We start from the raw sequence: 15,436 nt of genomic DNA on the forward strand, positions 1-15,436 counted from the left end.
AATAGACAGGGTTGGATCTCCTTGCAGTCCAAGGGACTCTCAAGAGTCTTCTCCAACACCACAGTTCAAAAGCATCAATTCTTCGGTGCTCAGCTTTCTTTATAGTCCAACTCTCACATCCATACATAACCACAGGAAAAACCATAGCCTTGACTAGACGGACCTCTGTTGGCAAAGTAATGTCTCTGCTTTTTAATATGCTGTCTAGGTTGGTCACGGAGAAGGCACAGGCACCCCACTCCAGTACTCTTGCCTGCAAACTTCCATGGATGGAGGAGCCTGGTGGGCTGCAGTCTATGGGGTCGCGAAGAGTCGGACACGACTAAGCAACTTCCCTTTCACTTTTCACTTTCATGCATTGGAGAAGGAAATGGCAACCCACTCCAGTGTTCTTGCCAGGAGAATCTGGGGACGGCAGAACCTGGGGGGCTGCCGTCTATGGGGTTGCACAGAGTTGGACACGACTGATGTGATTTAGCAGCAGTAGCAGCAGTAGGTTGGTCATAACTTTCCTTCCAAAGAGTAAGTGTCTTTTAATTTCATTGCTGCAATCACCATCTGCAGTGATTTTGGAGCCCAGAAACATAAAGTCAGCCACTGTTTTCACTGTTTACCCATCTATTTGCCATGAAGTGATTGGACCGGATGCCATGGTCTTAGTTTTCTGAATGTTGAGCTTTAAGCCAACTTTTCCACTCTCCTCTTTCACTTTCATCAAGAGGCTTTTTAGTTCCTCTTCACTTTCTTCCATAAGGGTGGTGTTATCTGCATATCTGAGGTTATTGATATTTCTCCTGGCAATCTTGATTCCAGATTGTGCTTCCTCCAGCCCAGCGTTTCTCATGATGTACTCTGCATGTAAGTTAAATAAGCAGGGTGACAATATACAGCCTTGGCGTACTTCTTTTCCTGTTTGGAACCAGTCTGTTGTTCCATGTCCAGTTCTAACTGTTGCTTCCTGACTTGCATACAGCTTTCTCAAGAGGCAGGCCAGGTGGTCTGGTATTCCTATCTCTTTCAGAATTTTCCAGTTTATTGTGATCCACACAGTCAAAGGCTTTGGCATAGTCAATAAAGCAGAAATAGATGTTTTTCTGGAACTCTCTTGCTTTTTCCATGATCCAGTGGATGTTGGCAATTTGATCTCTGGTTCCTCTGCCTTTTCTAAAACCAGCTTGAACATCTGGAAGTTCATGGTTCACGTACTGCTGAAGCCTGGCTTGGAGAATTTTGAGCATTACCTTACTAGTGTGTGAGATGAGTGCAATTGTGTGGTAGTTTGAGCTTTCTTTTGCATTGCCTTTCTTTGGGATTGGAATGAAAACTGACCTTTTCCAGTCCTGTGGCCACTGCTGAGTTTTCCAAATTTGCTGGCATATTGAGTGCAGAACTTTCACAGCGTCAACTTTCAGGATTTGAAATAGCTCAACTGGAATTCCATCACCTCCACCAGCTTTGTTCGTAGTGATGCTTCCTAAGGCCCACTTGATTTCATATTCCAGGATGTCCGGCTGTAATCTGTAGCAAATTATTCTGAAGCATAACTGTATCTATTCTAAAAAGCTAGGGACAGTCATACTATTTTGCATGTATTTAGGATTTCAGGCATAAAGTTCCTTTTTGGTTATTCAAGATGCTTTTTCAAGCCTAGTGCTAGGCAATATTAAACATTTTAAAGACAACTAGTTTTAATTATAATATTCCATAAATCTTTTTAACATTTAAACCTTTCTTGAAATAAATGCTTTCTTACGCTCATAGATCATGATCATGAAGTCAGAAGATCCCTGTTCTTTTTTTCCCTGAATTACTGTCTTGTGTACTGGTTTCTCAGTGAGAGAACAGTGAAAGGAAGCATGCTGACCAGCAGCCTTCTCACACCATGAAACAGTGAGGCTGGGAAAATAAGTTAATAAAATGTACATATCCATTCATGAGTAAACTGTTTCTAATGAGGTTTGAAAGAAAAGTGGGAAGTATTTGAAATAACAATTTAAAAACCAGCTAGCATTTTGCTGTTGTTATTTACAACATGCCAAGCCCTATACTAAATTTCTCGCCTGAGCTGTTTCAGTGAATCCTCCGTAACCCTGTGTGGTTATTTCATTTTTAGAGATGCGGAAAGTGAGATTCCTGGTGTTCACTCAGTTCAGTAGCCTACACTATTATTATTGTCCTAGTAAGTTTGTGGCCCTCAAGATGCTGAGGCCCTGCTGGAACCTTGCGGATCAACTGTAACTCCAATCCAGCCCCTGACATCTGACTCCAAACACGGAACCGACCCTGTCCAGATCTTGAGATTCTCAGGGTGAAAAAACAGACCAGGCTTTGTGGATGGCTGAGCCAACATTGGTTAAAGTCAAAGGCCTCTGTTTGGTATAGCACAGGGCAGAATTATAGCCTCTCTGCCCAGAGAGTTCACTGTTTAAAAAATAAAATTTAAAAACCTGGAACAAATAGAGCACCTCCATGACCCCTGTGAACTGTCCCCCCTTCCTTATGCCCCCACATGCTGGGGCCCCTTCAGGGGTCATGGAGCTGAATCTCACGTGTGCTTTCCCCAGTGGGGGCCCCTTTCCTTGCACACCCCTCCTTTACTCTGGTGGCCGTACGCCCTCCCTTTTAGCTGCTCTCAGCTGAGCAGGTAGACTTCCCCCAACCCCTTCCTCCTCCTGGAACAGACTCTTAAAGCAAAAGCTTTGAAAACTTAATTAAAATATATAACCTTCTTCCAGGGCAATGATTTCCACTTATGCTTCTGTTCACCCATCATTCAGCTAACATTTATTTAGTGCATAAGTACTCAATTACTATGGACATTCTGGGACATTCCCTGAGTAACTAATCTGGCACCCTCATCACAGTGTGTACTTTTAGGACAATTGCAGGTGGGGAAAATCCAAGTTAATGAACTAAAATATAAGGAAACCATGAGGCAGATGAGGAAAGGTATGACAGAGAATTAAAATTTCACAAAGACTGTGCATTTCTGAAGCAGGCCAAGAATGAGATTTTAGTGTATATAACAATTAAAATTATGAATTATTTAAGGTAGGTAACCTGGAAGTTCATAACTAAATGTGATTTTTATCATTTAGGTAATTTTCATAAACCTAAATCAATGTAAGGAATAATGATAAAATTTTATAAGATAATACTAAAATGAATCATAACCTGAAAAACACCTTAATAATTATTTAAAAGAAACCACTACCATTATTGACTTCCGGTGATAGATTATTGAAGGTGGTATTATGAATAAAGAGGTTGGTGATTGAATTAGGGATGCTACATTTTGCACTTCATGTGACTACTATATCATCATTCTGCCAATTTAGTTTGCCTTGAAAAGATGTGTATGGCCGAATGACTTTTCAAATAACTTTCTATTCTCAAAGTTATTCTGCCAATGCTTTATTTAAATCTGTAAGCCATATTCAATTAAAGACACAGTTAGGTCAACAGAATAAGGCTCGCTTTTTACTTAGTCTTATTCTTTGCAAGGAATATATTAAAAAGTTGGGTCTTGAGGAATTAAAAGATGTCATCACTCACCATAGCCTATGGGCAGGGAGATCTTCCAGGTGCAGTCCAGGTTGTTGGGGTAGGTGCCAGGGAACCCGGGGCTCAGGACCACTCCCCCCATGCTGTTCAAGGTGCCCCCGCAGGTCGCTGTTAGAACGACAAGTGGAGTGAGTGCCTGGGGGCCATGGCTTTCTAGGACAATTCACTCCCCCCACCCTCATGTAAGTGTGCTACCCTGAAGCAAGTCTTCAGAAATGGATTTGCCCCTAGCTTCAGCACATACATAAATGGGATGCCCTTTAGTTACTTCTGGGTCTAGTTCTCTCTGCTGAGCATTCACTGATTAAGAATAAAGACAGGTCTTCGTAGTTTATCTCCTTCTGGTCCACAGAGGCTCTCAGTACAGCTTGGTCAAGCTTACACACTTTGGTCAGTATCCCATTGTCTTCCAGGTTCTGAGTGCTTGTACCAGTTACTACTTACTGATCGTTAGCCATGTGCTCACCTATGGGCTGAGATAAACACAGTTCACTGCTTGATTCTCATCACAACCCTAAAGGGTGAGTATTATTATCATCCCACTTTACAGACAAGGAAACCAAGCATGAGGAGATAAAGGAATTTGTCTAAGGGCACACACCTGGCAAACAGCACAACCAAAATTTTATTTCAGCTCTGTCTGGTTCTCGAATCCAAGTTTGTTTGCTTTAAGATTTATTTTATTTATTTAATGTTTGATTGCATTGAGCCTTAGTCGCGGCATGTGGGCTTTCTCTAGCTGTAGTAAGGGGTGGGGGCTACTCTTCATTGCAGTGCATGGGCTTCTCATTGTGGTGGCTTCTCCTGTTGCAAAGCACAGGCCCTAGGGTGTGCAGGCTTCAGCAGTTGCAGCTCTAGAGCATGGGCTCAGTAGCTGTGGTGCACGGGCTTAGTTGCCCTGCAGCCGGTGGGATCTTCCTGGAGCAGGGATCAAACCTGTGTTCCCTGCATTGGCAGGTGGATTCCTAACCACTGGACTGCCAGGGAAGCCCCTAGATTCCAAGTTTTAACCTGGATATGCTACCTTCAAAATTCTTCCCAGCTTTGTAATGCACCTAACTGAGACCACTTGTTCTGCAAGAAATCTCACCCTGTGAATATGGGTGTGACTGTATGTTCCCATCCCTGGACTTACCTTGGTTACGCACATTTTACACTGTTAATGCTGAGGTTTGACAGTAAAGAAACATGACTGACTTTATAACGCACATGCCAAATAATATAGAATGAAGTTCTAATACTTGGACTTGACCATTTCCAACCTGTTAAAATGGTGATTTCTTGTATTTCAAACCAATCATGCAAATGATGTTGTTTCTTTCAAGGAAGCCACAGGAAAAGGCTTTACTCATAGTCTAACAATGCTCTTACTAGGCAAAATAATTTCAGGAGCCTGATTTCAGAGACCCTCAAGTTTTTTTTTTTAAATTACAGAGGTAGAAAGACTTTATCTGTTTTGGGTAAATTTGATATGAGGGAAAACCTAAACATCTTATAAAAAGCCTAATGAATATGGTAATTGTTCAAGCTAGGGAACCCTAGTCTGAGTGTCAACAGTGTGCAAGTTAAAAATGTAAGTTTTTAAAAACACTTTAAATGTATGTTTGTGGGTGAGTGAAAATTCCAGTAAAGTGTTGAACGTTAAGTGTTTTTATCTAGAAAATAACTTATCAGGTTAATTCTTTGCAGGAGACACCACGTGTTTGAGAATAAAGTCTCTGGCCTGCTTTTACCCACAAGTCTGTGGGTGCTGTTGTGGACACTGGTGGGTCTGAGCAGCGAGCCTGCCTTCATTTGGCAGTGATGTTCCCCCAATCCCCCCAGGACTCTTACAACCTGCACTGAGGTTAAACATGCAGGTCCAAGAACAAACCACATCAATGATGGAAACACCAAAACCACTGAAATATAAGTGACATTTTTGCCATTTTGATTTTGAGCATGGTTTGTACCAAGAAGAGAAAAAAGATTGGAAATTATAAAATATGAAAACATCTGTGTATATCTTCACTGAGGACTGAGACTTTCTTGCAGGAGCAGCTGACCCAGTGCCTGAATGATGGAACTGATCATCAAGACCCACGTCTTTAAATCAGGACCATGATGATCATCCCGGGAGAGAGAAAGGGCCTGATATGAGTGTAACTCCTGTAGGCACACAGAGACAACCTAATTCCTTGAGTGCTTAGTTACTGTAGCGTGTGATCGTGCCTTTGTTTGTCTCAAAACACAAGAGCCACTGGATGAGTGCACAAACACAACCCCGAAAGCCATGCATCAATCTTTTTTCCTTTGTGATATTTAAAAAACCCCATCAATGGGCTGCTCTTATTTTATATTCATCTAGTGATACCATTATGTTCCTTCAGCCCTACTTTCAAGTTTCAGTCTCCTCCCCAGGCTCACTGTCACCAGTAGTTGGTGGCCTGACTTCCAGTCTCCTGCTTGAGAAACTCCCTCCCTGCCAGATCCTTTCTTATTGTTAAATAGTGTATTCAAAGAGTTACTGGTAAAGTGCTATCGCTAAAGGACAAAGTGTTTATCTTTATAAATGAGCAAGGGATCTTGGGTTTTAACTGGGTTTATGTGTCTCATTTTATGTAGATTCCTGATTTTCTGGTGAGAATATATGGAATTTTTGTTCCAAGGTATAGGCCATGCCCTGTCTGAGGGACCCCATGGTACAGGGAATGCCATCTCAGAGCAGGGCCCTGACCAACAGCTTGGCCATCCTGGGACTTGTCATGATGCTTAAAATAATTAATGTTGGGTAGGCTCTGAGCTTCCCAAGTGGTGCTAGTGGTAAAGAACCCACTTGTCAATGCAGCAAGCACAAGGAGGAGGGCACAGCAACCCACAGTATTCTCTCCTGGGAAATCCCATGGATAGAGGAGCCTGCTAGGCTACGTCCATGGGGTTGCAAAGAGTTGGACATGACTCAGTGACTAAACACCAACAACATATGAAACATGCAAAATAAAGAACATAATTAATTTTATTTGGCTAATATAGGTAAGCTATTTGAATAAAATATCTCCTCACATAATACAGAGTGCCAGCAATGGCACATCATTTGATTGAATATCCACTGTGAGTTGATTTCATTTCAAAGCTTAAAATATTTGAATCCCCAAGTCTAAGGGAAAGTTCTTCACTTAAAAATAAGTAGGGAGATGGATGTTCTATGCCTGAGTCCCATTCCTGATGAGCCCCTCCACAAGAGCAGCTGCCTTTATATCAAATACTTTTTGATATAAAATACTGTCCATCCAACTCCATGCCACTTATTGGCACTTCTGAACTTTGTTTCTGGAGATATGATTTTCCTGAGGCTAATGGCATAAACAGAACCCTTCTCAGACTCTCAGACCAGATACGTTCGTTCCTTCTCATGCATTAATCCACTGGCTTCTGACATGCATGTGGTGTGTGTTACTGCCTGGAGCTAGCAATCTTGCATCTAATCCCTGCCGGTTGGTCCAGGGATGCTGAGCACCCACATCCAGGGGGAGAAGACGTCCAATCTCAGTTACACCTCTACCGCATTATTAAGTTATCTTGTAACAGATGTTTGAAGGGAATTTAAAAGTTCATCTTTGAAGCCCAAACGTTGCTCAAGAAGATCACCATTACATTATTGAGAATGTGCACAGTGACTCAAGGATGGAAGGCATGTCCGTACCAATGCAGAGGGGAGACGGGTAGTTCCAACGCCGCACGGTCCCCGGCATACAGGAGATGTGGGAACGGCCCTGCTCGAGAAAAGATGGAACAAAACTCACTAGCTGAACATGGAGTACTGGAGGCTTCAGTGTTTGCAAGAATATCTGTATTCTCTTTGGTTTTCCCTTTTGATTTAATTACAAATGTAAAAAATATCAAACCTGTGAAATCTATTCTACTAATGTGTATTAATGAATCTCATATTTGGAATCAAAATAGAAAAAAAAAGCCATAATCACTGTACTTCTTGTCACTAAAATAAAAATCTTGTAATGTGCCTTTCAATGGTCTGTATTTCTGCCAAGATGCTTTCCTAATGCTTAAGATGCTGAACTGAATTGACCAAAGTAAGTCTTCTTCTTTTTTTTAAGTCATCAAAAGTTTTGGTCAAATGATTAGGAAATATTAGGTGTTGAAGGGTGAAATGTCAGTGGTAAGTAATCTGCTTATGCAAAGGTAACTTTCATGGTTGCCTATGGTTCACAAGCAACTCACACAAGCTTTATGGTTCAGCAAAAAATTGGGTCAGTTCCTCCTTTGTTGGAGAAAAAGGGAGACTTAATATTCATTTTATTATCAGCTTCACAAGCTGTCAAATTAATACTTCTGCAATGAAATTAATCCTCATTGCTCAGGGTCTCTTTAGCCTTTAAATACATGAAGTTTTCAACTTTCAACCTTCAAAAAATTTGTCCTGTTCTTCCTCTTTCAAAAATCAGACAGCAGTGGGTTAAATTCTCAGTGCTTTGGGTTAAAATTTCTTTTATGATGAAAGAGAAAGTAGCAAATGGGCATCTCTGTGTACAGACTATTCATGTTTACTTTCTTCCTCATTGTGACTTGGTGGGCTTATGTGACACGTGTGCTAACCTTGTGAATTTCCATTTGCCAAACAAAATTGGCACAGAGGCAGATGACAAACACATCTTTAACTCATGTTAAATAATCCCAGCCATGTTGGGAATGCATCAAACAAGAATTTGCACTAAGGCTGTTATCAATGACAAACCAATTCCCCAAGCTTAGGAAGATTTCACACTCGATTTGTCTGCCACAGAACTCATTTACTCCTATTTCCTAACATTCTTAAAAGTTGCTACAGTACAGGAAGACTACATTTATACTTAAAGAAGACACTCAGGACAATGCTTTTCCTGCCAAATTTCATGCTCTGTGTCTTCTCATTCTCTGATCTATTATGTTATCTTTAACAAATTTATTTCTGAATTTTGGATAAACACAAAGTATAAAAGCCTTTAGAGACATTTATGGAAGACTACTAATAAAATGGTTATATACAGGGTACATTTTGTTATTGATTCCAACAAAGATATTTCATATTAGTGATTCCAGCTAAAATTTTTATACTGGATCCAAAACAAGACAGGAATTTGTGTATTTATTTATTAGCTTAAAATGGGAATTTTCTTTTTTTCATCTTTTAAAAGAAAAGCGAAACAGGTTTAGAGAAAAAGAAATCATTAATCCTGCAGATATCCGGGATTGATTTTTGATGCATCCCGTCTCTGCAGTTTTAGCATGAGTCCCACTAGGCACATGCATTTATAGACATTTGTGCATAAATCATACAAGGAACAGTGCTTTTCATGAATACTGTAATTTATGCACACTGCCAGTCCAAATATACTAGTATGTTAGCAAAATTCCCAATTGTTAGTAATTTTTTGAAAAGTCTAGCATCCTTTTTAACTCATGTGAGTGAGAGAAAGTCACAGCTTGTATACTCAATGCTTGATGCTGTTATGAAGGGAAATAAAAAAATCTTAGTTTGCATTTGAAAACCTGAGCCAAGTGGCCTGCCTGGGCTCCACAGATGTGTGCCTGCAGGCTTTTATCTCCAAGTAGCACATTAAACAATTCATTATAAGAAATGTCTTTACTAAATAACCCTTTCTAGTTTCTTCTCTGAGGGCTGGAGAAGTCTCCCTCATAAAAGGATGCTGGCAGTAACTGCAAAGTGTCATCATAAAAGTATAGAAAGAAGGGGAACACAAGTGAGGGAGACCAAGTGACAGCCCGTGGGATCTGGAGAAACGGAGCCAAAATGGTATTTACATGGTTTACATAAATTTATGAAGGCCCCCCCCCAAAAAACAACAACCAAAGACATATTAATAAAAAGGCTTGTCAGTATAGAATGAGGTGTTCCTCTAAATGAAACCCTTGGGCTGTGACTTATAATTCTTTTTACTGTAACACATGAAATGGGAAATTTCTGTCTTAAACAATCAGTTACCACTGCCTTCATGTGCTTGGTTACAAACTTGCTTCCATGGCAGACCTTTCAGCAAAGCTTTTTCAGTAACTATCCTACTTTCCAAGTGTCTGCTCACCTTTCTCCAGAGCCAAGCATTACTATAATACCCACCAAGATCTATACAGGCAGGTGGTAGGCTGTTTTGGTGAAGGTGTCTACGTATCTTGATGTTTACTTACAATAGTAGCAATGCTGGCTTTCATTTACTGAAGTATCAGGCATTTTGCCAATGTTTTCTCAGACTGAGAACCCAGGCTGACTTCTGCACACGGCCCCTGTGGATCTGCCGGCTACTCTCCCCCTGATTCCTTCCAGGTCCTGGCTCACTTCCCCCTGCCCATCAAAGATGAGCCCCCAGCGTCCACACCATGAAGCTGTGTGAGACTAATGCGGGTTTGTACACAAAGCACTTGACAGGCAGGCCATCAACTTCCTGCGATTGCTGTTGCTGCTCTGATTTGTCTCAGTTCTGCAAAAGATTTACTCCAGCACACACACAGAAATGCAATCACATACTACACTGTTATTTCACTGCTGTGTCATTAAGACTTCTTTCTGATGATTACTCAAGCTTTATTTAAGTCGGTTACAGAATATGACTAAAAATAATGCTCTTGAAATACTATCAGCTTCAGTGTTATAATAAGCAAACAGCAAAAAGTACTCTTTTACTTGAATTAACTGAAACATAGAAACATAAGTAGGCTTAAATATTTCTATTGGACTTCGGAAAAAATATACTTGTTTCAATTGCAGTGTCCACTGTTGGTAAGAATTATACATGAATTACGCTAAAGGACAGAGATAAACTATTTTGGGAATATACTTATTTGTGGTTAACTCATAAAAATAAATAACTGGAAAAGAAGTAATGTTACTATACACTGATTTATAAAATGTTTATTACAACTTTAATATAAAAAAACTTTTAATAAAAAAACCAATAAAATATTATTAGAAATCTGCTTAATGTTTCTCGAAAATTGTTTAAGTCTATCATTTGAGCCCCATATTTACCTGACACACAAATGGACCCTTGATGATTTGCTGAACTAAATCATAAGAGCAGCTTGAAATGCAGGACCAGCACGAGACTCAGAGCCAGTCCAATAATCGGGTTGCTGGGATGATACTCTTAACTAGACTGTGTCACTGCTTTGTCCCTTAGAATTTTATCTGTATAGTTACTGGGAGACTACACATTTCATTTTGAAATAAAATTATTATGACTAGAATATACTCAACCTTGAAAGGATCTTTTATCATTTAGAAGCTATTTCCACATCATCATTGAATTTACCTGTATGCACAGTTAATTCAAGAGCTCTGATTCACAAACTGAGTGAGAAACTAAGTTAGGTCTCTGTGTGCACATCGTGGGCTTTGTCTTAGGTGAGCTGGTTGAGGATCGCCATGCTGAGTCCATTATCAAGAACTTCAACAACAGAAGGAAGTACCTGCAGTGTGTACCCAGGCTCGCACTGGAAGGACAGCACATCATTCACCATGTATCGGTCTCCAGTTTTGATGCCGTTACTGGGAAGGGCTGGCTCTTGGCAAGCCGCGAGACCCACGGCTATGAAAATGCAAGACACAGACTCATAAGCCATGTAGAATAAACAGTGTTCTTATTATTCAAATAGCAGAACAGTGTTTCTCTGTTGCTTTTCTCCTGTAGAAATGAACAAAGATGTTAACTCTCTCTGGTTTACCAAGAAAATTTTAACTTCCAATAAGCTATGAGCTAAATCATAAATATTGGTTTGTTTCATTTTCATCATGTATTGAATCTAGCATTTCTTGAAAGAATAAAATTATTTCTTTCCACGTTTAGCATAAAACACACCAATTCTAATGCATACACATTTTAAAAGATCTTTAAAGAAACTGCTTCCTAGATGCAAACACCTATGATACGGCTCCTTTGTTTTTTGTTTTTCAAGCATATTTAGCAGTCTTTTTGAAAAAGTTTAACTGTGAATCTTGGAATTCTATCTTTCTGGAAAAATATGAGAACAAATATTTTATATTCAGTCTATCTCTTTCTTATTTAAAGACAACAACACAACTAAGTGGGACCTTTCCTAAATGGAGTTGCCTGTAGTTAAGGCGCTAACAAACATGTTTTAATTGCATCATATAGTATTGGAATTAAGCTTAGAATATCAGACAAATGAACTCTAAGGAACATTTAACATTGACAGTTATTTGTATAAACTGTCCTACATTTTGAAGTGTGATGAGCATGGGATCCTGTAAAAGATACACACTCTGAGCCATACCCCAGAACTCCTGGCTCAGAATCTGCTTGGTAACATCATCCCTGGTGATTCTTATGCATTAAAGTTTGAGAACAATTTCAAGCCATGAGACACACAAATTTTGTCTGTGATAAGTGGGTGTGAAGTGTATTATAATATTTTCCTAAGTTGAAATTGATTTTTCCTTAAATGGTTGTATATCAAAAACTATAAAACACCACAGGCATTAAGTGGCAATATTTTTTATTCCTAGCATAATATTTTAAGCCATTTGGGATTTTCATATATGATAAAATTGCTAAATATGAAAAATATCATCACTTATACTCTTAATGTTTTTTTATTTGTATAAGTCTAATTTATCTCCCTCTTTTTTGTAACTTTAGAACATAAAATGCAACTATTCAGTATATTTAAATTTCACCTTTTTTTTCTTCCAATCACAGATTGGCATGAACTCCTATTGTATGCCATTTATTTTTTATTTGACCCTTAATAGATATTTAAATTGACTTTGGTACAAAATTTCTAACTATAATTTGAAATACCAAAATGATACATTATGATTTTGAAAACACATGATAAATATGCATTTATTTTTGTCTAATATTTAAAGCACAGAAGAACTATACAAAAAAGATTGTCATGACCCAGACAACCACAATGCAAATCAAGTGGGCTTTAGAAAGTATCACTATGAACAAAGCTAGTGGAGGTGATGGAATTCCAGTTGAGCTATTTCAAATCCTAAAAGATGACACTGTAAAAGTGCTGCCACTCAATATGCCAGAAAATTTGGAAAACTCAACAGCCACAGGACTGGAAAAGCTGTTTTCATTCCAATCCCAAAGAAAGAAAATGCCAAAGAATGCATTTTTTGCATTCTACTGCACACTTGCACTCATATCAAACACTAGCAAAGTAATGTTCAAAACCCTCCAAGCTAGGCTTCAACAGTATGTGAACCATGAACTTCCAGATGTTCAAGGGGGATTTAAAAGGCAGAGACACCAGATATTAAATTGCCAACATCCAATGTATTAGTGAAAAAGCAAGAGAGTTTCAGAAAAACATTGACTTCTGCTTTATTGACTATGCCAAAGCCTTTGACTATGTGGATCACAACAAACTGAAGAAAATTCTTAAAGAGATGGGAGTACCAGACCACCTCACCTGCCTCCTGAAAAATCTGTATGCAGGTCAAGAGGCAACAGTTAGAATGGGACATGGAACAATAGACTGGTTCCAAATTGGGAAAGGATCATGTCAAGGCTATGTATAGTCACCCTGCATATTTAACGTATACGCAGAGTACATCACGTGAAATGCTGGTCTGGATGGATGAAGCACAAGCTGGAATCAAGGCTGCTGGGAGAAATATCAATAACCTCAGATATGCAGAGGACACAACCCTTATGGCAGAAAGTGAGGAAGAACTAAATAGCCTCTTGATGAAAGTGAAAGAGGTGTTTAAAAACTAAACATTCAACATAAAAGGAGTCCAGATTGGAAAAGAAGTAAAACTCTCACTGTTTTCAGATGACATGATCCTCTACATAGAAAACCCTGAAGACATCACCAGAAAATTATTAGCACTCATCAATGAATATAGCAAAGTTTCAGGATTCAAAATTAGCACACAGAATCCCTTGCATTCCTATATACTAACGAGAAAACAGAAAGAGAAATTAAGGAAACAATCCCATTCACCATTGTGATGAAAAGAATAAATCACTTAGGAATAAATCTACCTAAAGAAACAAAAGACATATACATAGAAAACTATAAAACACTGGTGAAAGACATCAAAGAGGACACAAATAGATAAAGAAATATACCATTTTCATGGATTGGAAGAATAAATATAGTAAAAATGAGTATACTACCCAAAGCAATCTATAGATTCAATGCAACCCCTATCAAGATACCAAAGGTATTTTTCACAGAACTAGAACAAATAATTTCACAATTTGTATGGAATTACAAAAAGCCTTGAATAGCCAAAGCAATCTTGAGAAAGAAGAATGGAACTGGAGGAATCAACCTGCCTGATTTCAGACTACACTACAAAGCAACAGTCATCAAGACAGTATGGTACTGGAACAAAGACAGAAATATAGATCAGTAGAACAAAATAGAAAGCCCAGAGATAAGTCCATGCACCTATGGACACCTTATCTTTGACAAAAGAGGCAAGAATATACAATGGAAAAAAGACAATCTCTTTAACAAGTGGTGCTGGGAAAACTGGTCAACCACTTGTAAAAGAATGAAACGAACACTTTCTAACACCATACACAAAAATAAACTCAAAATGGATTAAAGATCTAAATGTAAGACCAGAAACTAAACTCCTAGAGGAAAACATAGGGAAAACACTGACATAAATCACATCAGGATCCTCTATGACCCACCTCCCAGAGTAATGGAAATAAAAGCAAAAATAAACAAATGGGACCTAATTAAACTTAAAAGCTTTTGCACAACCAAGGGAACTCTAAGCAAGGTGAAAAGACAGCCTTCAGAATGGGAGAAAATAATAGCAAATGAAGCAACTGACAAGGAATTGATCTCAAAAATATGTAAGCAGCTCCTGCAGCTTAATTCCAGAAAAATAAATGATCCAATTGAAAGATGGGCCAAAGAACTAAACAGACATTTCTCCAAAGAAGACATATAGATGGCTAACAAACACATGAAAAGATGCTCAACATCACTTATTATCAGAGAAATGCAGATCAAAACCACTATGAGGTACCATTTCACAGCAGTCAGAATGGCTGCGATCCAAAAGTCTACAAAAAATAAATGCTGGAGAGGATGTGGAGAAAAGGGAACCCTCTTACACTGTTGGGAGGAATGCAAACTAGTGCAGCCACCATGGAGAACAGTGTGGAGATTCCTTAAAAAACTGGAAATAGAACTGCCTTATGACCCAGCAATCCCACTGCTGGGCATACATACTTAGGAAACCAGAATTGAAAGAGACACATGTACCCCAGTGTTCATCGCAGCACTGTTTACAATAGCTAGGACATGGAAGCAACCTAGATGTCCATCGGCAGATGAATGGATAAGAAAGCTGTGGTACATATACACAATGGAATATTACTCCACTATTAAAAACAATGCGTTTGAATCAGTTCTAATGAGGTGGATGAAACTGGAGCCTATTAAACAAGAGTGAAATAAATCAGAAAGAAAAACACAAGTACAGTATAGTAATGCATATATATGGAATTTAGAAAGATGTTAACAACGACCCTATATGAGAGATAGCAAAAAAGACACAGATGTAAAGAACAGATTTTGTACTCTGTGGGAGAAGGTGAAGGTGGGAAGATTTGAGAGAATAGCATTGAAACATGTGTATTACCATATGTGAAACAGATCGCCAGTTCAGGATTGATGCATGAGACAGGGCACTCAGGGCCGGTGCACTGGGATGACCCTGAGGGATGGGATGGGGAGGGAGGTGGGGTTAGGATGGGGGACACATGTATACCTGTGGCTGATTCATGTCAATGTATGGTAAAAACCACCACAATATTGTAAAGTAACTAGCCTCCAATTAAAATAAATGAATGAATCAAAAAAAAAAAAAAAAAAC

At 39.0% G+C, this 15,436-nt stretch overlaps 1 protein-coding gene across 1 annotated transcript in view; it reads right to left on the reverse strand.

The window, feature by feature from the left end:
• LOC104985211 (CUB and sushi domain-containing protein 1) overlaps window positions 1-15,436 on the reverse strand; it is a 559,353-nt gene that overhangs the window by 262,076 nt on the left and 281,841 nt on the right. Inside the window, exons 28-30 of the mRNA XM_010835275.1 lie at window positions 11,023-11,141; window positions 7,247-7,316; window positions 3,556-3,672 (exon numbers count right to left, since the gene is read on the reverse strand). Of these exons, the coding sequence (XP_010833577.1) occupies window positions 3,556-3,672; window positions 7,247-7,316; window positions 11,023-11,141 (306 nt within the window). The remainder of the gene's footprint in view (window positions 1-3,555; window positions 3,673-7,246; window positions 7,317-11,022; window positions 11,142-15,436) is intronic.

The sequence above is a fragment of the Bison bison genome, unplaced genomic scaffold (assembly GCF_000754665.1).
Source record: "Bison bison bison isolate TAMUID 2011002044 unplaced genomic scaffold, Bison_UMD1.0 scf7180017864040, whole genome shotgun sequence".
In the NCBI taxonomy this organism is placed as follows: domain Eukaryota; kingdom Metazoa; phylum Chordata; class Mammalia; order Artiodactyla; family Bovidae; genus Bison; species Bison bison.